Consider the following 27,094-nt stretch of genomic DNA (forward strand, 5'->3'; position numbering starts at 1 on the left):
GTCATGTCAGTACAAGGCGCCAACTATCTACCTTCCTCTCTCCTACGTTGACATGAATGCATCGGAGCTGCTTTGAATGTAATTTTGAAGGTAATTTAATGATATATACGTGGTTGAGAATGTTGCTCTGAAAAGTGTTTTATACTTGTATTTGTTTGCTAAATTGTTTGTCAAAACCGCAAGCTTGCTTGCGTTGACTAGCTTAGCTACGAGATTTTTTGTAGGGACAAAAGGGTCCAAGCTGTTGTAGTACAATTAAGACTGAGTTATCCTTAAGACTCACTGTGTAATTTAACACGTATTTGTTTTAAGAACAATGTACATTAGTTGACTGCAATTTAGAAATCCATGCAATATGATGGTATGAAAGGAAAGGAAGAGAGCAAAAAAAAACCCCTGCTGTGGAGTGTTTTCTATATTTTGGTTTATATATTATGTGATAATGTCACCTAGTTCACACATGGTACATGGTATATTTGTACATACACAATGGTCAGTTCAAATTGGCAAGTGAGAGAGCACATGAACTGATACGTCCAGAAGTACACGCAATTATTGCCTATGTACTACAGGCAATAGCAACAAAGCAACAGTTTGCGCCATAACCTCCAAATCGTGAGGCCATTTTAACGTATGTGAAGGCAGAAGAAAGTCATTTCCGGAAAAGGCACAAAGGCAAATGGAGGGAAACAGGGACCATAGGTCATGTGGGCTGATGGTGAAGAACATCACACTTAAATACAAAAACGAGCAAAGAGTCAAAAGAGCACGCTGGGACATTATTCAAGGTAAAGAATAAAAGAGGATTTTTGGAAGAACTTCATTGCCCTTGTGAAAAATACATTGAAACGTTTTCTTTCCAAGAAATACCCATTGCCATGTGGACATTGCCTATATCGTCACAAATAAACAACAAAAACAAACATCTAACTCAAAGGCGGTACAAAAATAATTCCTCTTCAGCAAGTTGGAGGGTCTACATCGCCCCCTGATGGTTGCTGCTCTTACACATGGATACTGTTGGCTTTCAGCCACCGTGCACCCTAAATAAAGCTCTGAGTCTTTGAAGCGAGACCAGGTGAGCCAAAGTCACTTCTCTGGGAGAGGGTTGGTGGATGGCGGGCCTCAGACAGCCATGGGGCGTCCCAGCTGCAGGTCGTAAGAGACTATGTGGAAGTTGTCCCAGGCAAACAGCTTCTTCTGGGCCGGGTTATAGTCGATCATGCTGTTGTAGCGGTACTTGTTCCTGAAGGGGATGGCCACCGCTTTGCCCTGGTTCGTCTCGGTGTCATACATGTAGTTGACGGTGGTGTTGGGCGCTGTGTAGCTGCCCACCGTGTACAGCCGCCCACAGATGACGAAGGCGTTGGCCACCGAGTTCTTCCTGATGTTGGTCTCCCAGCTCTTCTTCACCTCCAGGCTGTGGGGGTCCAGCTGTGACAGCACGATAGCGCCCTTAGCCTTGCTGGTGGAGTAGACGGCCCACAGGCCCTGCTCATCCACGGCCAGGTCGATGTCGGTGTAGCCCCCCCACGAGTAGGGGAACTGACCGTGAAAGCCGGCGTGGGGGAGGTCACGGCGGGCCGCCACACTCTCGGACGCCAAGTCGAAGCGGATGAGTGTGCGGCTGCGGCGCCTCTGGTAGTACAGGGAGCCTCGGTACAGTGTGGCGCCCGTGCTCTCCAGCGGCTCCGGCAGCAGCAGAACCTGTCCAGCACCAAAGTCAGATCCACTTTTTCTTGGAAGAACACCTTATTTCCTCAAATATTGATTTATAATAGTGTTTATTGGAAGCAAGGCATCTATTTGAGAGGAGGCCTTGGAGGCCTAATATTGCTTTTGCGTATTTGACCCATTAGTAATGCAACCGGACCAAACCTGCTCAAATAAGATCTGCAACCCGATTAATTAAAGCAAAAAACTCACCTGCACACATACAGTATGTATGCTTTTATTTTACGCTTGTGTTTTTCCTCTTTGTTGTCCAGTTCCACGCTATCCTATTGTCCTTTGTGCTATGCTAATCTGCCATCAGCTACACAGCCTAAAGTAGCGTACCGGACTAAATGGTATAGCTAGTTGGAAAGTGGTAATTATTGCAGGACCAAGGCAACGCACCCGCGACCAATTGAGGCACAACTGTTTATTTGAGGAAATATGGTACTTTGCGGTACTGTGACACCCACCTTGGTGGGGAAGCCCTTAGAGAGCTGCTCCATGTCCTCGTATCCAAACATCTGCCTGACGTCAGAGCCGATGGTGTCGATGCGCCACGCCATGTTGGGCCCGTACGGGGCCACGGCCTCAGAGTCCTGCATCCAGACACCGTATTTTCCCGCGATGCTGTCAGCTTTCCTGTGAGTGACAGGCTCAGCCACTGACACCAGCACGCCACAACCTGAAGAAGAGGGAGAAAGTGACTTGTGTGAAAGAGTTCATGTTGAGTTTGTGACCGAGATTGACCAAGAACACCCTGTACTCAAAACTGACTGGCGGGAATACGATAAGACTTGAAGGCGGTTTCTCGCCTCCTGAAAACACACCCTTGCTCTCAGGTGTAGGATTTGGGAGTTAGGTGGGAACTTTCATGTCGTCAAAGTCATCAGAGTGAGACATCCTGTTGCCATGGCGCACGAGGCTGGTATTCTCTCCCCAAATGCTGCAGTATAAATAGCAGTATTTGCTTTGAGACTGTCACCATGGGGGTGTTTTTGTTACTGGTGTGTGTGTGTGGGGGGGTGTCATGTTGGCCAGTGTCATGTTTGCGGGTCAGACGGGTGGAAGCAAAGGAAGGGTTGACTTGACACCCAGACGTCATCATCATCATCTTTACCTTGTGTGTATGTGTGTTTTTTGTTTTGGTCAATTATAATTGGTTCCTTTCCTTTCCTTTGAACAGGGAAGTTGACTCCCAGTTGTTAACAACGCCATGAGCCGCCATTCGCACGTAAATCAGTGCGGAGGTTAGTCTTTGCTGTTGCATGTAATAATTGACATACAGACTGACCAATGACTGATTGAAGTGAGCGAAACCGTCCGGCAAATCACTGTAGACTGACCAATGACTGCGCAGTGATCGAGCTGCATTTTGACCAATTACTGTTCTTTGTCTACTGTAATGATTGATCGGTTGGTAATGTTAGTCATGGGTAGGTGTGTAAATGTGTGTATGCTGTGCATAGTGATTGACAGGTAGACTCAACCAACCAATTCAATGTTTGTTTGTTAACAGGCTACTCCCTAATACCTCTTTCTGCATTTTTAACTGGCCCCTCTCTAACTCCACCCACTCGTCCAAGTAAGGAAGTTGACTTACAGCTTCAACTGAACAGTGCTTACTGTATGTTGCGTAGTTCATTTCACAGATAAGAGTCTAGTTTCCAAACCTGTGTACTCCTCAGGAGCGGGGACCTCGGTCACCTCGGCCTTGAGCTCCTGGAAGCCGGCGTGTCCCTGCTGCCATGCCGAGTCTGTCACGGAAGCACATCCACCAGTCCACACGTTTGTTGTTGTGTTGAGTTGAATGTGAAGGCGTGATGCTACGGCAGCGGACTCACCTCTCAGACTGCTACTGTCACCTTGCCTGTTGGGACGCGCCATCAGGTGAGACACGGGGCTCGACCCTGAAGACACACAAAGAAGTTGATCCAAGTGTTCTAAATAATTAACCGTTTTGATATTTGTAACGTTGTGAACAAGTTAAAACCAATCCAATATGCTAAGATGCCAAGCATAATAATAATCAATATTGCAACTTTTTCTCATTACTTTCAGCCTTTTTTTTTTTTCTTTTTCACTTCTCTCCCAAATTTTAGCTGTAGTTTTTAAAAGTTTTTGTCTCATTTTCAGTTTAAAAAAATGAGCTGCGAGTCGCAAATGGCCACAGGCCACAGTTTAGACACCCCTGACATACACTTACATTGTTATTGTCTGGACATTTTTGATAGTGTAGCATAGTGTGACAGTCAATGTAGTTTATATTTGATGTATTCGTACGTGGGAGTTAGCGGACCAAGTCCACCCATGAATAAAAGTGTATTTGGTGAGGGAGTGTGACAGCAATGACAGCAGGGAATTTGACAGCAGAAAAGGGACACCCGCTGAGCACATTCCCAGCTGCTGTGGAGACAGCCAGTCGGAAGATGACATGACACACTCATGACACCCCTGTGGCACCCCCACGCTGTCCACTTGGTTGGCCCGCTCCGTCATTGCACCTTCACGCCACCCTCTGTGAAGTTGTGTATGCGCCTCCACACAAAAGTAAGTAAGTAAAACGCACGTTGCACGCTGACGTTGTGCACGTGCAGTGGCTGTGTGGTGCGCACAGTGAGGTTTAATGATGCAGAAAGCCTTTTTTTAATGGTTTGCATGTGGAGGTCAGGGATGATGGAGTCACGCAAACAAGAAATGATGAAGGGACGTGGAAAAAAATCACATGGGGGCAAAAGAAAGTATGAAAAACAGGAGGCAAGCCCAGGGATTAATGGACGTAGCTTAATCATCATTGCGGGTAAATAGCCATATTCTATTCCCCAATGTGCACATGCTCCACATGTGCCCCGTCTTTGTTTACAATCAACAGATGTTCTCAGTGGACCTGAAACCCTCCTCTAGATCCTCCATCAGCCCTTTGAGGTTTAGACAGGAGACTGATTTTGACGTCCTGACAGACCATATTAGGCTTTCCCAGTGTAGACTGAACAATGACTACATAAAGTGGGCGTGTGTAATGGTTGACAAGTCGACTGACCAATGACTGTATGAAATGCAGACCAATCACTATGCTGTGACTGATATGGCATAGGCGATAATGGCATAAATTGGGAGACATTATGATCAGTCACTGTGCTGTAGACTGATCAATGACTCTATGAAGTTCACACCAGTCACTTTACTCTGTGTAAAAACTGACCAATGACTACACGAAGTATGACAGATGTTACGAACGCTCACTGTGCCGCATGTGATGATTGACGTGTCGCCTGACCACTAACAACATTAAGTGGGGGATTCTGATTTCCTACTGACTTCAAGGTGGGCTACTAGTCAGTCACTCATGAAGGGAGAGCAAGACTGTGTCTCAAATGGAATACTTCTGTCTGTACATACAAGTATACTATGAAAACTGCGTAGTTCATTCTGACGGTGCAAATTTTGAAATTGTAGGGCTGTCCCAAATCAATGAATGTCGTGCACTTACCGGAAATGACGATCACAATGTTTATCCGCTTCCTCGTCTTCTTCTCTCCTTTTTAATTGCTAATTACAACCATTACATAGCTAAGATGATTGAGGGTGCTGGGGTTCCATCGCTGCACATACAGCGGGGCGTGTTGAGTGCAACATTCGGGAACTGACAGTACACTGCATTTTACTGTACAGTATTGGAACGCACTCATGCACTCAGAATGTTGAGTGTGGAAGTGTGTGACATGAGAAACAGCCATAGACTGTGTTGGATCTAATGATTGACGAACAAAACAGACTGGCCATTGACTTTATAGACGAGCGTAACCTAAATGACGACACATGATGCATCAGCCATCGTTGAAAAGCCAGCCAATGACAGAGCAGGAAGACGAGACTTCAACAGAAAGTCAAATCACTATGATCGGTGTACAGTTGTCCCTCATTTATCGCGGTGAATTGGTTCCAGACCTGACCGCAATAAGTGAATTTCCACGAAGTAGTCAGCAACTCTACACCCAACGGATTATTAATAAATTGAATATTTTCGTAATTATGACATAGAAAACCTGTTTACGTTGTTCCTGAAATACAGGTTTTAACATTATTAGAGCCCCCTAGACATGAAATAACACCCCAGTAGTATCTTTACATTTGTATGACCAAATATAGAAGATATAATCAGAGAAAATAAGACACATTAGACATAAATAAGAAGACTCACACTTGTTTTTTTCTGGACAGCGCACTTCCTGCGATGGCTATTGTCTCACCAACGTATTGTAATGGCGGCTTTAAATGGCTTTACACTCGTGAAGCCAAAAAGCCAATATAGTAGACAAAATAAGAGTAAATAAGCCATTTAAGACGTAAATAAAACTCTTGCTCGAGCAGTGTCACAGTAAATGTGTTCCCTCAGGGACCTTAGTGCCCGGTGGACAGATGTGTGGATGACAGGAAGTGATGTCGGAGGATCAGAGTTGAGGTTTAGCTTGTCCAGGATTATGGACCCAACAGTAGCCTGTTATTATTATGTTGTTATTATTGTGCCTGCAGCTAATTTAAGCCTGCAAAAATGTCTGTTCTGTAAATCACGTCTAGTGTCTGTCTCACCGAACAATTACTGACACCCAGTGGCCAATTTAAAATACTACATTCACAATTAGAATGCTTCTTCTGCCTTGTATTTGTATTTCAGCTCATTTAGTTAGTTCATCTAGACATTTTCATGCTTGGAAATGCTTAATTCAGGTCAAGAATAAGTAAAATTTGCTTGAAAATGCATTTTTAGAATAAATATAATATAATATGAATATAATTAAATAATAATAGGCCACATTCAACCACGAAACATTTCATCACGATCAAATATGCAAGAGCAATATTGGGCCTAAAAAAATATATAATTTACTAATTCATTCATTTTTGAAAAATCACCAGAGTGAGCGCGCGATGCGCGAACCGCGATGTAGCGATGGACGATGTAATAGGTAGCGACTGAGTTCATGCAATTGTGGAATATGTGTAGAGAATTGTGTGTTTGTTGAAAGTGGTGTGATGTATTTTACATGTGGTTCAGCCTGCAGGTGTAAACATGAGGAAGGATTTATGTCTGCAGGCCAATGCAAAAAAGGGCCTTTTGGGGGTGCTAAGCAGACTAGTATGGGGGCAGGGGGTGTAGATGGGGGTGTAGATGGACGTTTGGCCTCAACAAATACAGTCATGCAGCTTACTTAACATTCTTGGCTATGAGATATCTTCCCTACGTGTGGAGCATGTATGCACCCTACACATCCGGCGTCATTAAAAGCCTCGAGTTAAGACCTGCTCTTAGAACCTTTACTTCCAGGTCGCATTTCAATGCCCCCCACCGCCACCCCCCACCCACCCGCCACTTCCTAACCCGAACACTTCGCACCCTGCTCGCCATGCAAAGGGAAGCCCGCCTGTCATAAAGACTCATAAATAGTAAGTAACCGGACCTTTGTGTGTGTGTGTTCCGATCCAAACGTCCACCTTGGTTTGGTTTGGTTTAGTTTTATTTGAACATGCATGAAGGTTACAATGGAATACATCTCATGAATCATCCTTTCACCGTTCAAAAGGAACAGGACCAAGCAAAGCTTATTTAATCCTACCCCCATCCATTCCACATCTTGTACAGTACATATTATTCACTTCCTGCATTCCGTGTCATATTTTTATATAATAATCAGTGTAATAATAAATAATAAAAATAAAAAACAAGCATGACAGAACAATCAGTGTAATGATGAAGACTCTTCTGCCTTGTATTTAGCAAACATCAACCTTAAAACGCTTGTCTCTCTCCGCTGAGTGCTAGCAGGAAATACAAGTTTATCATGCTGCGGCTGCAGTTGTGCGCTGTGCATGTTCCATACATAGATGACACGTGTCACCACTTCTCCCCCAAAACCTCCCATTGATCACGGAGTTTGTCAGCAAATGCATCATCAGAGGAGTGCGCTGCATGTGTGCATCGCATCACTGCATTTTTTTATTGCGTCATAATGCTTTCACCCTTTTTATCAAACACGGAACCATATTTGGTAACTTAAGTGGGTGGTCAACATGGACCACCAGAGGAAAAAAAAGTAATAATAACTATTATTATTTGTGGTATGATGTGCATTATTTTTATTATGTCCTTTTTTTTTTAGGTTTAGGAGAACCATACCTTTCAGAAATCTCACAATTTTGTACCTTTTATTATTATTATTATTTTGAAATTCTAACACGTCGGTATGATAATAATTTTCATTTATCAGTATGATTTTTCTTAAGAAATAGAATATTAAAGCATGTGTGGTTGTATATAAATGAAAACTAATGACAACAGTGGTTTTCTTTTGTTACCCTTTGCCAGTAAAATGTGTGCATGCTTGCTGTTCCATAAAAAGCTTGAAGTGACAGTTGCTGACCAAAAAACTGACCTGGCATCTGTTTCGAACTCCTGCTTAGGTAACCACAAAAGGTTCCCGCCTGATACAGTAAAGTACCACAAGAGTGACCGTGGTGTTGTGTTTCTTACCTCCAGCCCTGGGCGGCACCATGGGGCTCTGAGGTGGGCAGGGTCTGTTCCGCAGTCTCTCCATCTCCCTCAACGTCTCCTCCATGCGGTGCTGAAGCCCGCCCAGCTCCCTCTCCAGGCGTTCCTTCTCCCCCTGCAGCAGGTTCCTCTCGCCCACCGTGCGGGTCAGCGTCTCCTGAAGTTCGGACTGGCTCCGGCCTCCAGCCTGGGTGGTGGCGCCAGTGAGCCTGGACACCAGCGCCTCCAGCAGGGAGAGTCTGGCCTTGAGGCCCTCCACCTCTGGGCTTCCAGTCTGCGGGCAGCTGGCCTCAGCGGGGCTGGCCACGGTGAAGGTGTAGTGGCATCGCCCGCTACGGTCGTTCCCCCTCCAGAGGGCAGCGCGGTCCTGAGCGTCCCCTTGGGCCAGAAGCCCCACAAGGCAGAGCAGGAGGAACATGATGGAGGTAAGGAAGTCCGCTTCTTTTGGGAACTCTCAGGCAAAATTCGCCCCCCCTGCAGGTGCTTTTAAATCCCAAATGCAGGTATGTTGTCTTTGGCTGAGGTTGTCTTCCCTGTGTGCAAGTCGCTTACACTGACTTCTCCTCAAAGCCCTCACTGATATTTATACAGGTCTGCTAGAAAGGAGGGAACGAGTGGAAGAGGTGTAAAGGAGGGAGGGAGTGGAGAAAGATGGATAGGGAGGAGGAGGAGGGGATGCTTGGCTTTTTCAGCATGTCCTATTTTTAATCCCTCCAAAAACCAAACAAACCTTTTTATTTTTGTGTTTTTTTATTTCATATCCTCATTCCCATACCTTCTAGGGAATTTAGATGAGGTTTGTCGCTGACAAGAAAGTTGAGATACAGTTACCTTCCGAAGGGGGGCCGTGAGGCAGGGGGCCAGTGTCCCCTTTCATCAGCCTCCAGGGGTGTCATTTTGAAGGGTTGTGGGTTACCGCGAGTCAAATGATGACACCTTACGGTGGTCACAGCGCGAACCGAGCCCCCTTGGTCACTATATGCGCAAAAGTATTAGGGATGGCAATTCTCACCAATACTGATAAACTAAATACAGTAACTACATCGAACAATCACGCCCTGAGCTCATACAACAATGCCCTCTAGTGGCTGCATCAAAAACAACAATATAATTGGATGCTGTTTGAGGCCACGTGACACCATGATTATTTATCTTTTATGTCAGAATCTCGCCTGTGTCCCTAAAGCAGGGGTGTCTGAAGTGCAGGCCAGGGGCCATTGTCAGCTCGCAGCTCATGTTTTTATTGGCCCTCACAAAAAAAATAACATCACAGGAATTAATTATTGTTGAGTTATTTTATGAGATATTATACTGATTTAATCTATAACACAAAGTTGACATGTGGATGTTTTGTTGAGATAGTATAGCATATATTGACATACATTCGTTTTAGCTTCTTTAATGCACAAAACGCATCAATGTGGAGTTTGGACACTCCTGCCCGAAAGGGTACTCATTAAAATTCTTAGATATATAAATATACATTCCCTCAAAAATGATTTAAATACATTTTTTTTACTTGCGTGATATTTTTTTAATTACCATGACCATGTATTTATTGTTACAAATGTATTTATTGTTGTATATAATTAGTTAACATTAGTTATTATTAAGTATTTTTTAATTTTTCTTTCTCAGCTAAAACAAGGGAAAAGACTTCTGTTTTCCATGAAGTTACCAAATATGGCATGTTTGCCATGATATATGTTTGAGCTAAGTAGGGCTTTTTTCTCCAAACTCTTGTGTCCATTTTGTGCGTGCGCAGACTCCCTCGTCAATAAATCTGCTTAATACAACATGAGGGGGCTGCCAGGAGCCGTTGCCCCCTCTCAGTGAGGCCCTGTCAGCCTGCTTGCCAGCTTGGATTTGCCGCTCTTCATCTCTTCTCAAGCTGAAGCGCCACTGACTTTTTAGCGTCATGCGATAGCCACTGTGATCCCGTTTATTTTCAGCCGGGTTGCACGATGAAAGATTGGATCCCAGATAGATACACCACGGGGGTGGCAAAGTGCAGGACGACCCTCCTCATCTTCCTGACTCCTCTTTGTTGTTGGTTGCCTTGTGACTTCAGGACCAATACACACAAAATATTGGGACAGCAGCCACCTACAGGTGAAATATGTAAGAAAGTCGGTCGTTCATTTGTGATTACGGTGGAACCCGTTTATGTTGAAGCTGCTCGGACTGGCTGGTTGACTGATGTCAAAATAACCAACACCAAAACTAACTATTTACTTTGCTGGAGACATAAGGAGGATTGGCAGGGCTGCACTGTGGTTAGCATGTTGGCCAACACAGTAACAGTCTGGAGATCGGGAAGACCTGGGTTCGATTCCCTTGGGCATTTCTGTGTGGAGTTTGCATGTTCTCCCCGTGCGTGCGTGGGGTATTCCGGGTACTCTGGTTTCCTCCCACATTCCAAAAACATGCATGTTAGGTTAACGTTAGGCTAAATTGTCCATAGGTATTGTCCCTGTGATTGGCTGGCCAGTCCAGGGTGTACCCCGCCTGTCGCTCTAAGTCAGCTGGGATAGGCTCCAGCATACCCCCGCGACCCTAATGATGAGAAGCGGTATAGAAAATGGATGGATGGATGGATGGATAAGGAGGATTGGCGATGATAATGGTTTTTTGGGGGGGGTTATTTTGATTTGATTCTTCTGCTTTCATATATTTTATGCTCTTGTCTAATATGTTATTGTTGTATGTCTTCCCTACTATAAGAATAGTTGCAGGACATGCGCCAATCCTTCTCCTGGTGGCTAACAAGCTAAAAAAAATTTAAAAAAAAATAGGCATTTTATCAGTTGTGGTAAAATCCAGGTTAATACTGGCATGCTTTTATTTTCAAGCTTACTTTGCACTGAACATGAAGTTACTCTGTGCACTTCTTAATGCTGTCTCCCAAGACAGCAGTTATGTTGCTGTCATCATTTTACGCTGCTTAGCAATAACGATAACAATAATAGATTTTATTTGTAACACGCTTTCCATTCCGTAGGATCTCAATAATACAACACATCAACACAAACTGAACCATTTTTTTGTAAAAATGACCTCTTTATTTCGACAAAAGAGGTCGACCATGTATGTTGACTTAAGTGGGCACTTTTTAATAATAACACAGTGGATTGGGACTTATGAGTTGGTCGACATATATGGGATGTCGACATAAGCTGCGTTATTTTGGCAAAATTGTGAGTGAGCCCACTCTCTTAGCTGAGAAGCAACCCTACAGAAGATTGATTTCAGGTGGCTTTACTGTTGGCATGAGACAGGACTGATGGTAGCACTCACCTTTTCTTCTCTGGACAAGCTTTTTTCTGGATGCCCCAGACAATCGGAAAGCGGATTCATCAGAGACAAATGACTTTACCCCAGTCTTCAGGAGCGCAATCCCTGTACATTTTGCAAAATACCAGTCTATTCATGATGTTTTTTGATGTTTTGCTACCCTTCTTGACACCAGGCCATCTTCCAAAAGTCTTCACCTCACTGGATGCTCTGATGCCTTCTTCACAAAAATTGAAACTCACTGGAAGTGCTTGATTACCTGATTGTTTGACAACAACAATATCCTCCCCTATGAAGCCCTTTTTGTGCAAAGCAATGATTACTGCACTTGTTTCCTTGCAGGTAACCATGGTTAACAGAGGAAGAACAATCATTTCAAGAACTTTGTTAACTAGAGAATCACTAACACGATGTCAACTGGTCCTTTTGTGGCAGGTCTGAAATGCAGTGGAAATTGTGTTTTGGGGATTAAGTTCATTTTCATAACCAAGAGTTACTTTGCAGTTCATTACCATTCATCTTATCACTCTTCACAATGTTCTGGGATACGTGCAAATTATAATACAAACTGAGGCAGCAGATTTTGTGGAAATTAATATTTCTTGTCATTCTCAAAACTTTTGGCCAAGACTGTAGGCGAACTTCTGATGCGTTCTCAGGCTGGTGAGGTGAACCAAGCAGAAACGAAGTGGTTAAAAGGGAGCGCAGGATTAAGCGTTAAAACCATGGTTGTTTTGATAAACCCAATCCAAAGGGTTTAAAGTGTCTTTCGTTGGAGACTTGTTGTCTTAACTTCCAGCTACTGACCCGCCCAGATCATCCTCCCAGCAGTGGCTGACTAATAGAGCTTGGCATCGTTGTCCTCTCCTTCATCTTCTTGTGAGTTTGATTCCCTTTCATGTGACTCACGTAACCGCCGCTATGCCCGGAATCTGAAGTCATTGGTCTGAGCCGTCAAACAGAGCACCAAAACATCCTGTGCTGCCAATGTGGGAGGGATGAAAATGTCCCCTCATGCAGACATTTATAGAATGATGTTTTTATTTTCCCGCTCTCTTGCACATGGACTGACGGTCACCGCCTCCACTTGAACAATCAAAGGCTTTTCATATTAACAGGCCTGTGATGAGGTAGATGTGTTTAACAGTTACCCTCGCAAAGGGCAGAGTCACGATGGCGAGGGTCTGTGAGAAGAACGAGGTCCGACACGCTGTGACTTTTAGGGAGAAGTTGATGCTAATAAAATGCTAACCTAATGAGGGGATTTAAAAGACAGCTCAGGCACAGACTTATTTTTCTTCGTCTTTTCATCTCCTGTCAACTTTCCTACCATACCCCCCCACCCCCACAACACACACACACACACGTTCCTCCAACCTGTCCCTCCATCTTTTACGGCTTGGAAGGCCTCCACAAGCCTGAGCCTGGCGACTCACTCAAACCAGATCAAACCGGTGAACGGACCTTTAAAAGCACTTTATTTCAGGAAAAGGGGGGAGACAAAAAAAAGTAAGGGTTGGAATGCCAAAGTATTGTGTCGTCTTACAGAATCAATATTTACAGGTTCAAATAAATTAAGAACAATAACATGACAATGTGGAGTTATTCACAGCTTGAAATGGAAAATTCCTCGCAGTATGACCTGTGGAATGCAAAGGTGAGAAGGTGACGTGCCCCTCACCTTTCATACATCACAGCAGAAATAAGAGACAAAACTAGAAGCAGTACTGGACCAAACTCAACCGTCTGCAGCAAGTGGGACAAGGGGTGACCAAGCCGGCCCAGAAACATTCATAACCTGGAGGTTTTGGTTTTGATGCGGCCCTGATAACCAGCTATGGAGGACGATGGCGGACGTTTGGTATCAGAGGGAGAAGATGCATCTCAGACGCTGCATCGCTTTTGTGCAGCGGAACATGCACGTGCTCACCCTGCATCCCCTTGAGAAAGAGTGAGCATGCACGTGGTGGAATCATGGGCAGACGTCTGAGGTGCATGTGCAGGCTTGTTGAAAATAGCACAAGATGGCTGTCGCAGATAAGGATTCAAGCTTTAACTACATTTTTTTTTCTATTGTCGGTACTCTCCTGCTAGGCAGTAGTAGCGTACCTAAAAGGTGCACACACTGGAGTCTGATGAGGGTGGAAAGCGACAGCTCACTTTTGTGTGACCTTCCTCTTCTTTGTTGTTAGCTAGCACATTGTGTTGTGCTGCTATGAAAAGTAATCATTATTCTATTGCAATGTGGGGTGGAGACTGGCTGGTTGGCACGATCCGAGCTGGAGTGGAGGACCATGCACAGAGAGCCCACAGATGAAGAGGAAAAGTATCGTCCGTCATCCTCCTCCTCAAGAGACTAGCGATACCGTAGAATCACTGGAACTGGACAAGAAAGAGACAAAAATAGATTAGAAGACATTTTAAAATAGCCCCAACACGCCAAAAGTGGTACAATGCGGGCTTCAACCAAATTTCTGGGAAAAATATGCCTCAAATTAAAAAAAAAACAAAAAAAAACCCAAGTTCCATTTCTGGTTGCATAGTTAACTATCCCATAAGAAATGTCATTTTGTGGCAAGCTTAGGCTGTGTCCACATCAATGTACGGATTTTTTAAACAATAATTTTTTTTATGTGCGGGTTTAGAATAACACTGTGGAGGGACAGAGTGCGGCTGCTATTGTGTCTTTATGCTATGAAAGTAAGGCCCATCCATACATCTATCGCTTAGCCGAGGTTGAGTCGCGGGAGCAGCAGCCTAAGCAGGGAAGCCCAGACTTTCTGCTCCCCAGCCACTTCGTCCAGCTCATCCTGGCGGATCCAGAGGTGTTCCCTGGCCAGTTGAGAGACGGTCTTTCCAACGTGTCCTGGGTCTTCCCCGAGGCCTCCCACCGGTCGGATGTGCCCTGAACACCTCCATGGGGAGGCGTCCGGGAGGCATCCTGACCAGATGCCCAAGCCACCTCAACTGGCTCCTCAGCGGTTCTACTCTGAGTTTCTCCCGGATGACTTATCTCTAACGGAGAGCCCAGCCACCCTACGGAGAAAACTCATTTTGGCCACTTGTACCTGCAATCTTGTCCTTTTGGTCACAGCTTAGGGCCATATGTGAGAGGGTAGGAACGATAAATTGTCAGTAAATTGAGAGTTTTGCCCTTCGGCTCAGCTCCCTCTTCGCCACAAGGGACCGATGCAGAGTCCGCATCACTCCACTGACGCTGCACCAATTCGCCTGTCAATCTCGCATTCCATCCTTCCCTCACTCGTGAACAAGACCACGAGGTACTTAAACTCCTCCATTTGGGGCAAGCAGTCCCACATCTACAGATGTATTGTTGGAGACAACAATTTCACTGGGTAGTCGGGAAAGCAAAGCTGAGGACCAATGCGCATCAACCCATCTTTTAGGGAGTCAAACGGGTGTATGTGGGATACTCACTGATGATAATGAGCAGAAGACCCAACACTACCAGAGCGATGATCATCTTCATCTGAAGAAGACAAGCCAAACAATCCCTCATGATGCTCAACACCAATGACCATGATACACAAAAGTGGATGACAACGTACCTTCATGTCCCTCCACCACATCCTCCTGTGCAGCTGTTTGGCTCGACTGCTGAAAGCCGATGCGTTGTCTGATAGGCTTTCTGGAAAAAAGGCACATGAGGACATGTGAGGAGAAAAAACATTTTAGGAGCAGGCAAGGTTTTTTTTTTTTTTTTTTTAAAGTGTGGACAAGTGGGGTATCATGTTTGCTAGGAGGTGACTCAGACCGCCTGATGCAGAGTTACGTAAAAGTTCCAGAACACATGAAAGAGTGCTCACACACGTTGCCAATTTATACACAACAGAACAAAAACACATTTCCTGCCTACTACTCAACGCTCCGTCATGTCCTCATGCTCACCGTTGCCTGGATACATCTTGTTGTTAACATGCCGTTTACGCATGCTAACAGGACGGTTACAGCTTGTTGGCATGCAAACAAGTCTCCTTGTCCAAGGCTGGAGCTCTCCTGGGAGTCTTTGTCATGCGTCTGCTGCCTCCACGTGCATGTGACCACTAGCCCGCCGCCACTACAGAGAGGCGACGAGGCTCCTGTGAAGACGCTTGTTAACTCCGAGGAATGTAACCACACAAAAGCAGGAAGAGGCGCTTGGAGTCAAACTGCAAGGGTCATACACTGTGCACCTGCACTGTGCGCCCAAGGGGGACACACTGATCAACGCACGGCAATGTGTTCCAGATGCGCATTGTTGTCTGGCTTGGCTGCTGTGTGGACGCCAAAGACTGGCAACTGTCAAATGTCTTTATCATTGAGGTGATCAAAGACTGTAATGAGCGTGTGCATGTGTGTTATTGAGTGACCTTGTGAGATGCTCATATTATTTTTGCACATACATAGTAGGAATGAGCGATATAAACGATATACAATAGACATTTTAATAGAGGTGTCTTAGAATAGTCGATGTGTGATTCAACTATCAATCTGGTATTCGAATCATATGAAAATGTCATGTGATCAAAATTGTATCATTCTGACTGATACCGATCTTGCTGAGGGTTGAAGGGCCTTCTATGGCCCTGTCCAGCTCTCCTGGAGTAACTACCTGTCTCCTGGAATCTCCTCCATGCGTCCAGGTACCGTGGTGATGCCCTGGTCCAGATCTGGGAGGAGATCCCCCAGGACACCATCCGTAGTCTCATTAGGAGCATGCCCCGATGCTGTCAGGCATGCGTACAAGCACGTGGGGGCCACACAAACTACTGAGAATCATTTTGAGTTGCTACAATGACATTTTGGCAAAATGGACCAGTGTGCTGCATCATTTTTTCACTTTCATTTTTGGGGTGTCTTTGATTTCCCCCCTCTATAGGGTGATCATTTTCATTTCTATCAAATTATGTGGCATCATTTTGTTACTAATACATCACCCACTTATTATCAGTAAAGATATTCAAGATCATTTTCCCCCCAGTTTAGATCTGATGTGTTTTCCAAGTGTTCCTTTAATTTTTTTGAGCAGTATATATATATTTTGCCTTTAATCGAGTAATTTGATGCCTGTTTTAGAGTAATAATACATGGGAAATTAATTGTTCAATAAGATTTTTTGTTAAAAACACAATTAACAGAATAAAATAATGATTTAAATGTCCTTTGCATAAAAATCTGTCCTGCTTTAACAGGGCAGTATAAAAGATTATAAATTGAGTGTGCAGGTGTATCCATCCAACTTCCGGCACTATTAAAGCTACTTGACAAAAAGAAAAGAAAGGTCAGCTATGTTTGTTTTATGTGACTGGCAACATTTCAATTGTATTTTATTTACATAGCACACCTCCACTCAAACAGTGTGCTCATTGTCTTTATGATATTTTGTGCTCATTTGTCATCAAATACAGGCATCATGTCGGAACTGAAGAGTTATAAAAATAGCAAGAGTTGAAGCAAAGCAAATCTTTTTGATGAGCTACTAAAGGGATAGTTCAGATTTTTTTTTTAAGTTGTATGACATCCCCATCAGCAGTGTACTACACCAACAGTGACTTACCCCCCCCCCCCCCAAACTGGTACCGCGAGTCCAGTTCTGGTTGGATTTCCGTGATGAGGAACGTAGTTCCACTTAGTTGCTGGGTCATTTAAGTAAAAGGTTTGGCTTCTTAAAACAATATGCGTTCAAAATAGTAATACATTTGCATCAGACCTCAAAAATCGCTCGGTGTTATAGTTGTCTCCCGTCATATCCCTGCGCACTGTTGCCTCTCCGTTCGTGTGTATGTGATGAAGACGCTCGCATGTTCTTCCGCTGTGGAACACACTCGTAAACAAGATGGCCGCGGCGCACTGTTGCAGAAGAAGATGTGAGTGTCTTCATCACATACACAAGAATGGAGAGGCGACAGTGCGCAGGGATACGACGGGAGACAAATATAATGCTGAGCGATTTGTAGGGTCTGATTTTATCGAGTAGGCATGGGGGGGGGGGGGGGGGGGTAAAGTCACTGTTGATGTACTATGATGGGGATGTCATACCACTTCATGTAAAAAAAAAATCCAAACGATCCCTTTAAGTGACTCTTAAAAAAGCACATACTGCATGAACATGACAGCCACTTGTAGCTTCCCTGTGGGACAAAAATGAGCTCCAAAAAAACGGCATTGCTTATTTGTTTTAAAGACAAAATGTCACCATGGTAAAAAAGAAGAAAAAAGCCACATTTGGAGTCTGTGGACTACTGGCTAGACAAATAACTCTAGCTAGCTAGCTGTTGCCAGAGAGGCAGAAGAAAGTGAGATCCAGGTAAAATGTGTAAACAAAGATGGTAGAAATGTCGATCGAATGGGATTCAAACATGAGCGATCACGCATGCTGGCATCGATAGTCTTAGACTGTGACAAGCTGTCGTCAATCGACTCCACATTTTCCAAACCATTTTTCATTCTTACGGTAATAAGGCACAAAGTGTGTCCCTTGTTAAGGGCCGTACTTTTATCTGGTCGCTGCGTGATTGGATGAAAATTTTACTCGCGATATGTCATACTTTAGTCGCAAAATGCGACCCTTTATTTGCAGTCTGGAGCCCTGTCCAGTGTAACTCACCTGACTTGTCCTGCAGGTCGTCAAGACGCTCGCCCCTCTCTATCACCTTGGAGATATTCTCCTGCATCACGTCGATCACCTCGTCCACCTGTGACTGCACCCTAAGGACCACATGAGTTAGCAACAATGGCTAAGGAGCACATTGACAACAACTGACGTAAGTAAGAATGAACACTGGGGTGGTCCCCACATAAATCCTCTGTGTTAGGGGTGAGAGGTAGGCAGCAAAGAGGAGGGGGACAGGGTTACACAATAACATGCATGCGAACGGGCCCCTCTTACACAATGCGCTAACAACCTGCAGCCTCCAGTAAACACAACACGCTTAGTTATGTAACACATACACAGGCACCAAAAACTTGTGAGCTGGAAACACAATGTTTGACCTCTGGCACTGAGTAAGGAATGTCTTTTGGACTCACTGTTTGAGTTTGTCATTCTGGGGTCCAAATCTGGGTCCTGTCGGTCCCCGCCTGGTGAACAGGTAGCAAACAAGACAGTGTTTTATTAAAAAATATAAAAATACATAAATCATCAGGCAGTTACTTGGTATGAAATGAATGGTTACAATTTCGAGCTATTTATCTGAAATTGTAGCACTTTTTAAGCCATGGAAATGCAACAATGGACATTTGAACATGTTCATAAACTCACAGGAAAAAGTCTTCCTCTTCATCAGAGTCTTCTTCCAATAGGTTCCTCTGTTAGGACAAAGGTACAATGCTCTCTGTTCATTAAAATAAGCACTAATCTTTGTTATTTTAGCCTAGGTCAAAGTTAAATATGCAGTTTAGGTATGGAATCTGTCATAAATGCATACACCATAAACATACTACTTAAATAATAGCCCATAAAAAGTGAGCGTTATTGTCCTTGTGAAAGGCACGCTGTCCACAGCTTTCGTATTGGAGGTGTACCTTCACGTTGTGACTAGTGAATTTAAGTGGATTTACTTCGATGACTTGCTGTCTACACCTCAGCTTACATCAAAAGAGCACCGAATCCATTCCAACAAGTGAACGGAACAAGTGTGTGTATATCAAGAGCAGCAGTCTAAAAGAAGGGGCGCCACCAGACACCACACGCTATTCATGGTGAATTAGCACGGACAGGTGCATTCAATTTCTCACAACAAGAGGAGAATTTTCCCAACGTGGCTGGCTTTCTGATTGGACGAGAGGGCACAAACTCATTGTTGCTGGGAGAGAAGAAAATGGCCTCTCCATCGTGGGTTTATCTAAACATGGCGCATGCATTATTACGGGATGTTCCATGAGATTATGTGGAGTTTAGCAGACACTTCCTCCAGGCGCTGTTGGAACTACAGAGACTCGTGTCAAACAAAAGGCTGATGGAGTATCCACAGCACACTGCGGGTAGTAACACAACCCAGAAAAGGGAGTGGGATGATGTGAGCTACCTCCGTTTGGCATATACACCATCACGTGCAGGATGGTGGAGGACATTTGATGCAAGACAACATTATCTCATGTTTTTACATCTTATTTAACAACAGAACATCACGTTTTTGACGGAGGGGCTTTGATTTCATTTTTTGCAGTGGTAGATGTGTGCGCATGAGCCTTACAACATGCACAGACGAATAAAAAAAAAAGTATGGTGTTTGCTGGGTTTCTTGTAAGTGTGTGCTGATTTTAAAGATAATGTACACATCATTGTACATCTAATATCTCACTATATTCTATGTGATTTCATGCCAAGAGTCTCCAAAAATGTCCTATTGGACCAGAGGTGTCGTTTTTTGAATTCTAAATTCCCTCCTGCTACATCTTCTCATTCTGTGGCTGACCAGGTGCACATTAAGCCTGTTAAGAAGCAACATTACGATGCCATCCTCTGTATGGAGTTGGAACAACAAGCGACACAGACAGTTCCATTATAATGTGTTTGTGGATGAAAGCCAACAGGTAGTGCCAAATCTTAAAAGGAAAACTGCACTTTTTTGGAGTTTTGCACAAAATCCACAATCCTCACACGAGACATGAACACATATTTTTATCTTTTCTGTGCGTTTTAAAGACATGAAAACAGATTAGAAAAAGAGGCAGGTAATTAACGCACGTAATGAGACACACCCATCCCGTCTAAAAAGCTATTAAAAAACCTCCAACAACAAAGTCTTATGGTTTTATTTACACGTTCTAACCATGTAGTAACAGGAACATACATGATAACATGTAATACTTACAGTATTTTGGTCATTTTAAGCTTCCTTCCTGGGTGCATTGATTTCATATAGCAACATAGAAACCAAGCATTAACTTTTCCAGACTCAAAAACAAAAACACGGGCCGCACGGTGGTGTAGTGGTTAGCACGTTGGCCACACAGTCACAGTCAGGAGATCAGGAAGACCTGGGTTCGATTCTCCGTTGGGCATCTCTGTGTGGAGTTTGCATGTTCTCTGCCATTCTCAAAAACATGCATGTTAGGTTATTTCCAAATGAATGTGAGTGTTAATGGTTGTTTGTCTATATGTGCCCTGCGATTGGCTGGCGACCAGTCCAGGGTGTACCCCACCTGTCGGTCGAAGTCAGCTGGGATAGGCTCCAGCATACCCCCACGACCGTAATGAGGAAATGGATGGATGGATGGAAATTGATTACATATTGCAGCTCCAATATGTAGCATTACCTTTCAGGAGTGGTCTGAGGAATTGAGTGCGGCACTGATGCGCTGCGGGCGAGTGTGTGGTGAAGCTTGTCGCTAGCCAGCTAGTAGCTAGCCAGTGTGGTGTGGTGAGGTGTCACTACGCCAGTTACGTACTTCTTCGACGTAACAATGTTAATAACAACAATAATAACAATGTTGCTGTAGCTTTGCTAATATGCACGTCACATTAAGTAAATTGAGCGTTGTTGGCATTTTTTTGAGTTTTCTCAGAATGCTTTATAGGCGGAAGAGGTGCGTCCCATTGCATGCATTCTTGGCTGTCTCTTCTTAGCTGTTTTTATATCTTTAGAACACACAGAAAAGAGAAAGTTGTGTGCTTATGTCTCTGTGAATTGTGGCTGATCGGTAAAATGCCAAATAAAGTGCAGTTTTCCTTTACAAAACAAAAGTAGTGCCAAATGTATCTATGGCAGTTGAAATGTATGAGTGGTGAGCCTCCACAAATAAATGAATGACCCACATAAAGGGTTCATTGATTTCAGATTAAAACTTGCCATCAGCGTGGTATATTTCATTCAAATACAGTCAGCTTTGCCTATGATAAATGATGATGTCAGCACCTTACAGCAAAACCTACCCATCACAAAAGAGAAATTGTGTGACGCAACAAAATCTGTAAACAGGAAGTTGCTTACAAACAAATCCTTCCTACACAAACAGTGTTTTACAGCAGCAGTAAGGAATAGTTCCTTTTTTTCCCTACCCTCCAAGGCTCCCCCTGCAGTTTTTTTTTTTTTGCACTGTTTTATCAGCACTGCACACAACTCTACAAGTTAGCATAGATGTTTGTGCTAACACAACAAGAAAGGTGTTGAGACAGGTGCATCAAGGCGATGCTGGGTCACCATGGCAACAACAGAGAAGCAGTTCGTATTATTAGCGTCAACATCATTTTGAAGCGGTTATTTCAAGCTAACATAACGAGCAAACTGTGTGATCCGCAGCCTTCCGTGTCGTCTTGATAATGACTTATTTCTAAATATATATTGTGATCTTTAGTCTGGTGAGCGCGTCCATGAAAAAACTTTCACACACACATCATCATCGTTGTCGGCAGGCCACGCTCTTTCTCACCCTCTCACTGCGAATGGATCCCGTGACCTCGTCGTCGTTGAGGTGTCTTTTAAACTTGGGGGGCATGTCGGCGTTGAGCTGCTCCTCCCGTTCGGGCTCCCTCTGCAGGAGCACAGAAAGGTTGATTACTAAGAAAAACATGCCTGGGTAGATAGAAAAGGTTTGTGAAGGCAGCAGTTTGACCCTGGTACAGACTACTTCTATTATTTCCTGTCAGAAATTGGTTTCTACTGCCCTCTCTTTGAATAGTGTGCCATCTTAGAAGACTTTAACGTGTACATTTGGGACAAACTTGCTTTCATGACGTACATAAAAACAAGCCTGTTTATGCTGTTTGATCTCAAAGTAACCAATCCTACCCCGGCTGACTCTAAAACATATACCATTGAATCCAGTTCAGTTTTGAAACTGTGGCTTTCTCCCCGCGTCCAATTCTGGCACGGCAACTGGAAACTGGCCTTTTAGTGAGAGGAACTTTCCAGAAAACGAAGAGAAGAGAAGCTGCTAAAGTGTGAAGAGACAGAAAGACAGAGAGGGAGAGAGGGAGGGAAAGATCTACATGAGGAAAGCATTTAGGCTTTAGTAGTAACAGAACACGCACAGCAGAATGCAACATCATTGCAGGGACTGTCAACAAATAGGTCAGGGCTGTCAAACTCGCCCCATGCAGTGCCGAGACACTTATGTCTTCTTTCCAGCCGGTCACTAACGCGGGTGATTTTAATGATCAACACCTCCTTCAATTTGAGGGAAGGCGCTCATCAATTAAAACACCTGCTGAAGAAACTGGTTGGAGAGAAACCTGAAGTGTCTCGGCCCTCCATTGACACGTGAAGGTGCAATGACTGAACATAAACTATTTGAATGCAAGAAATGTAAAGAGAAGACGAAAGACGAAAACCACTGCAGTATGTGAAATGGCAACATCCCTACCACATAGCTAGTTCTTTAAATTATAAATAAGCAATAATATTTCACAAGATTTTACAAAAACACCCCTCCGGCCAATACGAACGTACACATCGCTAATGAGGCTGTGTCAGTGCTCCTTTGCGGTGTCGTAGCCACCTCACCCACTAAGCTAAGGATGCTAACGTAGCTGCCAGCTACAGAGCCTGTATTCCCCTCGCACAGCAACAGAACCCAACCTCTACGAAGGCCTACTCACGCTTTGGTGTCAACGTAAGAGCTTAGTGGTGATTGTTTGAGGAAGCTGCGAGGATTCACCAAACACTATCCGGAGGGTGAGGCGTCAATAACAGGATCATGTTTGTGGATGTTACGGACAGTCTGCTGCTTTATCACAGCTAGCTTGCTAGCGGGCGTCTGGTCACCTGACCAGGAAGTGAACGCAGAGAAAAAGCTGGAAGGAGGCAGATGTTATGTTATTATATTCTTATTACGTTATATTTTCCCATCCGAGTTGCTTTAGATGTATAAAACAACACAACGAAACACATTAAAAACATGCTTCTACACAGTGAAACTAATTTTAACAGAATGAAAAGTTATGGACAGATCAACCCAGTATGGGTACCCAAGTACCCATTAGTATGGCGGATCGGTTCTCTTCCACTGCATATTTATTTTCACAAATATTTGTAATTTTTTGTTGTGTTGTTGATTTATATTTTTATTATTATATTTTTATATATTGTTTAAAACTAAATGAAATTATTTGATTAAGAGCTCGTTCAAATAGTAGTTTTTGCTTTTGTTTAATTATTTTTGCACTATTGACTTTATGTTGCTCAAATAAATGTATGTAATAAAAGGGAATAATTGTCTTTTCTGTTGATATTGTTACATGTTCTATATTGTTTTATTTATGTATCGCTAAATTGTTCATGAATACATTGTTACAATTTTTTGTTTGGCTCATATATTTGTACTGTATTTTATTGTGTTTATAATCACGATCAACCAATCACAAAATCATTCCGTGCGCTTGACAAAAAATCAAGTAAAACATCGCTATCGCAACATTTGCCCAATACCGCCCACCCTTATACTGAGGTTTCGAGTGGCCTCTCTTCGCCTCACCTGTGGTGGTAGCAGTGCACCCGTTAAGAGACTACGTTACGAAGAAGAAGAAAGCCTACCCGGAAAAACCTAAGCAACTTTTTCGTGTAGTAATGGCGGCATAGTTCAAACTTACTTTTAGGACATTTTCATCCTTTTGAGCATTGTTTTATGAAATAAATCTGGTGGTGTCTTGACATGCAGTCTGTCAATGAGACTCACCCGCTTTTCGGAGGCGCGTTCTCGGCTGTTATCCCTCAAAGCGCCGCGGACGTCAGCAAGCTCCGAGAGATCCCGGACAATCAGGAGGTGTTCGCCCACGCTCACACCGACCAGAGCCTGATTGTGGAGCTGCTGGAGTACCAAGCCCATGTAGGGGACGAGGAGGCAGCCCGGTATCACTTTGAGGACATCGCGTGCAGCAATGCCGCCTCACAGCCTGAGGCACAGGAGGTGACCAGTGTGGTCCCGTTACCCAAATCCGAGCTCTCCCTGTCGGTGTGCACCTCCGCGTGGTTGCTCACTGGGACCCAGTGTGTTTCCAAGTACAACGAAGAGGCGAGGAATAGGGTGAGGATCCACCTGGGTGTGTTCCGTCTTCCACAGTTCGACACAGAAGTTCTGGTGACGTTCAACGACCCGCAGAGGATTAGCCCCGAAAGCAGCAGTGCAGTGGCTGGTGGCTCTGGTGGAGAACCGTGGACTGTGGACGACTTTCAGCATCTGCTGCGGTCCTTGACTCTGCACAACCCGGAACTGTTCGGTTAGAACTTGCAGGTGACACCGACTTCGAATCCTCCATCATGCAACAAAAAGGCTCAAATTCACTTTATTAACTAAAATAAAATGCATGGTCTCTCAACATAAGTGTCCCAGGATTTATGTGACTGATACGTTAGACAATTGTTCCAGCTTTGTCACATTTTTACTTGCACAAAGTTGTTTTAATTGACGTTTGCTAGTTAGCGGACACAAGTATGCAAAAAAACCCCGACTTCACTCTTTTCCATAAAACCTTTCCGGGGTGTGCAGAATCATAACATTTTGATGCAGATCTGGATAAAGGTGCATCCAGCTGCAGGGTTTTTTTCCCCCAACTTTTGTTTACATTGCAGGATAGGAAATTTTTGACGTTTGTTTTCATCGCCATTTCCTAAGTAGTGAAAGAACTATGTAAATCATTTCTGTGAGAGTTTTTGGCAGTGTGGGGAATTGGCAAATAAAGGAATCATCACATTTGGATGCAGATGTAGGACTGTTTATATTGCAAGATAAGACATGTTTCAAGTTTGTTTTTATTGTGTTTTCCGAGTTAGGAGACGTAACAATGCAAAAAACGATCAATGTAATTTCCCTGAAAGCTTTTGAAGGTGTGGCGAATGTTTATGTTAAGAAATCATGACATTTTGATGCAGATCTGAATAAAGGTGCAAGCATGCAAATGTAAGATTGTTTACATTGCAAGATAGGACATTTAAAAAAAAATCACTGTTGTTGGCTACTTAGTGGACAGGAATATCCAAAAAAACTACTTTATTTGATTTCCATAATACATTTTGGAGATGTGGAGAATGGGTAAGGCATAAATGTGCACAATTGTTTTCCCGCTTTTGTTAATTTATTGAATAGTGCATGAGCCTTAATGACACAGCTTGAGTGTATGCAGATGTGTATAGAACCTTATTCGATTCTTGTTTCAAACAACTCTTAAGATTATGCATGTTCTGCACAGAGCACACATGCGTGTCTCCACAGTGTTCATGCAATCATTTGAAAAGCAGCGCCAGAGTTGGCGGCCGATAAAATGCAGGGCACGGTCACGGAGCTGTGGATGTCCACAGAGACTTCACTTGGGTTTTAAAGTTCAATAATACCAGCTGGAATGTGTTTGAGGTCAACACTTCCCATCAATCACTAGCTTGAACCCTAAAAAGTCATCTTTGTTAAAAAAAAAAAATATATATATATATATATATATATATATATATACTGGAGTTATTTGAGCCTCATTAATAGTTGCTTTGAAATACAACCCCGCAGTCAGTGGTTTGGTATGCAGCACAAAGCACCCTTTTTTCCCCCTTCCTGTTATTCCTAATATGTGACATACGAGCATCTTGAGCTTTAAGCAGCAGGAGTGAGTCAGGTATGTCTTACAACCACAAGTATTTATCTTGTCTCCAGGAAGCCACATCAAAATATTCATCCCTTTCCCCATATTTGAAATATTTTATAGTTACCCAATATTAATATAAAGTTGTATGTCTTGCAGTTATTTTTATTTTTTCTGTGCAATACAGTGGACCCTTCAAAGTAAACCATGTAAAAAGCAATTTTAAAGGGGAAAATAGGCTTCAAAAGTCAAACAAAATGATCACGTGTCACATATACTTCATACAGTATATGTGCGTAGTTTGACTTATTTTTTTAACTTATAGTGGTGAACCTTTTTTATGCTTGATTATTCCATGCAGGCCTTTAATGTAATGTTGAAATAAGATTCTTCCAACAAAAGGAAGGTGGCAGGGTGTCCGAAAAGTCAAAGCATATGGAAAAAAACAGTATTTTTAAAGACAAATGTCAACTTTGTGTAGATGATTAAGTGTATTATTAGAAATTGGGGCTGTAAAAGTTAACGGGGTAATAATGAGAAATTTCCTTCAACGGCACGATTTGTTTTGGCGAGATTAACGTGCGCACGTCCTGTTTGACCCTCTGCCGACACCGTAGTTTGAGGAAATGCAGCAGTGTGGCACTTGATATGGCGCCACAAGAGTAAACAAATACGGAACAGAAATTGACAAAGAAAATGTATTTTGAATGGTGGTTTGGTGGTTAGCATGTTGACCAACACAGTAACAGTCTGGAGATCGGGAAGACGGGGATTCGATTCTCCCTTGGGCATTTTCTGTGTGGAGATTGCATGTTCTCCCCGTGCGTGCGTTTCCTCCCACATTCCAAAAACTTGCATGTTAGGTTAATTGGCGACTCTAAATTGTCCATAGGTATGAATGTGAGTGTGAATGGTTGTTTGTCTATATGTGCCCTGCGATTAGCTGGCGACCAGTCCAGGGTGTACCCCGCCTGTCGCCCGAAGTCAGCTGGGATAGGCTCCAACACACCCCCGCAAACCTAGTGGGGAAA

The 27,094-nt window shown here is 43.6% G+C and overlaps 5 protein-coding genes and 1 long non-coding RNA gene across 9 annotated transcripts in view; 3 read left to right on the forward strand and 3 right to left on the reverse strand.

The window, feature by feature from the left end:
- Window positions 1-13,488, forward strand: LOC129189309 (uncharacterized). The gene is made up of 5 exons (XR_008572782.1): window positions 1-90; window positions 3,402-3,603; window positions 8,078-8,172; window positions 8,249-8,685; window positions 11,897-13,488. It is a non-coding gene; the product is annotated as an uncharacterized LOC129189309 (long non-coding RNA).
- Window positions 385-8,834, reverse strand: myoc (myocilin). Its single transcript, XM_054790876.1, has 5 exons — window positions 8,243-8,834; window positions 3,558-3,623; window positions 3,387-3,470; window positions 2,187-2,398; window positions 385-1,707 (listed from the first exon to the last, which is right to left on the reverse strand). Exons 1-5 carry the CDS (start codon window positions 8,676-8,678, stop codon window positions 1,126-1,128), a joined length of 1,380 nt encoding a protein of 459 aa, XP_054646851.1. The 5' UTR covers window positions 8,679-8,834; the 3' UTR covers window positions 385-1,125.
- vamp4 (vesicle-associated membrane protein 4) lies at window positions 13,016-23,268 on the reverse strand. Of its 3 annotated transcripts, none has more exons than XM_054790890.1 (9): window positions 23,097-23,268; window positions 22,312-22,429; window positions 21,929-22,030; window positions 18,816-18,862; window positions 18,584-18,634; window positions 18,162-18,262; window positions 15,124-15,203; window positions 14,993-15,044; window positions 13,016-13,936 (listed from the first exon to the last, which is right to left on the reverse strand). In XM_054790890.1, the coding sequence occupies exons 2-9, from the start codon at window positions 22,312-22,314 to the stop codon at window positions 13,911-13,913; spliced, it is 462 nt and encodes a 153-aa protein (XP_054646865.1). In that variant the 5' UTR covers window positions 22,315-22,429; window positions 23,097-23,268; the 3' UTR covers window positions 13,016-13,910. The 3 variants fall into 3 exon arrangements, with proteins under 3 accessions (XP_054646865.1, XP_054646864.1, XP_054646866.1); XM_054790889.1 differs by having other exon boundaries at window positions 22,312-22,432; XM_054790891.1 differs by lacking the exon at window positions 22,312-22,429.
- Window positions 18,155-27,094, forward strand: part of mettl13 (methyltransferase 13, eEF1A lysine and N-terminal methyltransferase) — a 23,236-nt gene continuing 14,296 nt past the window's right edge. Inside the window, exon 1 of the mRNA XM_054790875.1 lies at window positions 18,155-18,318. The gene's annotated coding sequence lies outside the window, so the exon portion shown is untranslated. The remainder of the gene's footprint in view (window positions 18,319-27,094) is intronic.
- On the forward strand, window positions 23,999-25,431 carry rangrf (RAN guanine nucleotide release factor). Its single transcript, XM_054790888.1, has one exon. It carries the CDS (start codon window positions 24,149-24,151, stop codon window positions 24,716-24,718), a length of 570 nt encoding a protein of 189 aa, XP_054646863.1. The 5' UTR covers window positions 23,999-24,148; the 3' UTR covers window positions 24,719-25,431.
- The window catches only part of itpa (inosine triphosphatase (nucleoside triphosphate pyrophosphatase)), a 3,577-nt gene continuing 2,911 nt past the window's right edge, over window positions 26,429-27,094 (reverse strand). Inside the window, exon 9 of one of the 2 annotated variants that reach the window (XM_054790887.1) lies at window positions 26,429-27,082. The gene's annotated coding sequence lies outside the window, so the exon portion shown is untranslated. The remainder of the gene's footprint in view (window positions 27,083-27,094) is intronic. The other variant, XM_054790886.1, reaches the window with a different exon arrangement.

Source organism: Dunckerocampus dactyliophorus, chromosome 10, assembly GCF_027744805.1.
Source record: "Dunckerocampus dactyliophorus isolate RoL2022-P2 chromosome 10, RoL_Ddac_1.1, whole genome shotgun sequence".
Lineage (NCBI taxonomy): Eukaryota > Metazoa > Chordata > Actinopteri > Syngnathiformes > Syngnathidae > Dunckerocampus > Dunckerocampus dactyliophorus.

Bases quoted from the DNA above. Each gene is read 5' to 3' on its own strand.
- myoc (XM_054790876.1), bottom strand. From the start codon at position 8,678: ATGTTCCTCCTGCTCTGCCTTGTGGGGCTTCTGGCCCAAGGGGACGCT. The intron at 3,471-3,557 runs GTGAGTCCGCTG...CTTCCGTGACAG, and splicing joins TGACAGTAGCAGTCTGAGAG to ACTCGGCATGGCAGCAGGGA. The intron at 2,399-3,386 runs GTTTGGAAACTA...CCTCTTCTTCAG, and splicing joins CGCTCCTGAGGAGTACACAG to GTTGTGGCGTGCTGGTGTCA.
- vamp4 (XM_054790890.1), bottom strand. The intron at 18,263-18,583 runs GTGAGTCCAAAA...TGTGGTCCTTAG, and splicing joins CAGAATGACAAACTCAAACA to GGTGCAGTCACAGGTGGACG. The intron at 15,204-18,161 runs GTGAGTTACACT...CCTTTTTTCCAG, and splicing joins CGACCTGCAGGACAAGTCAG to AAAGCCTATCAGACAACGCA.
- rangrf (XM_054790888.1), top strand. From the start codon at position 24,149: ATGCAGTCTGTCAATGAGACTCACCCGCTTTTCGGAGGCGCGTTCTCG.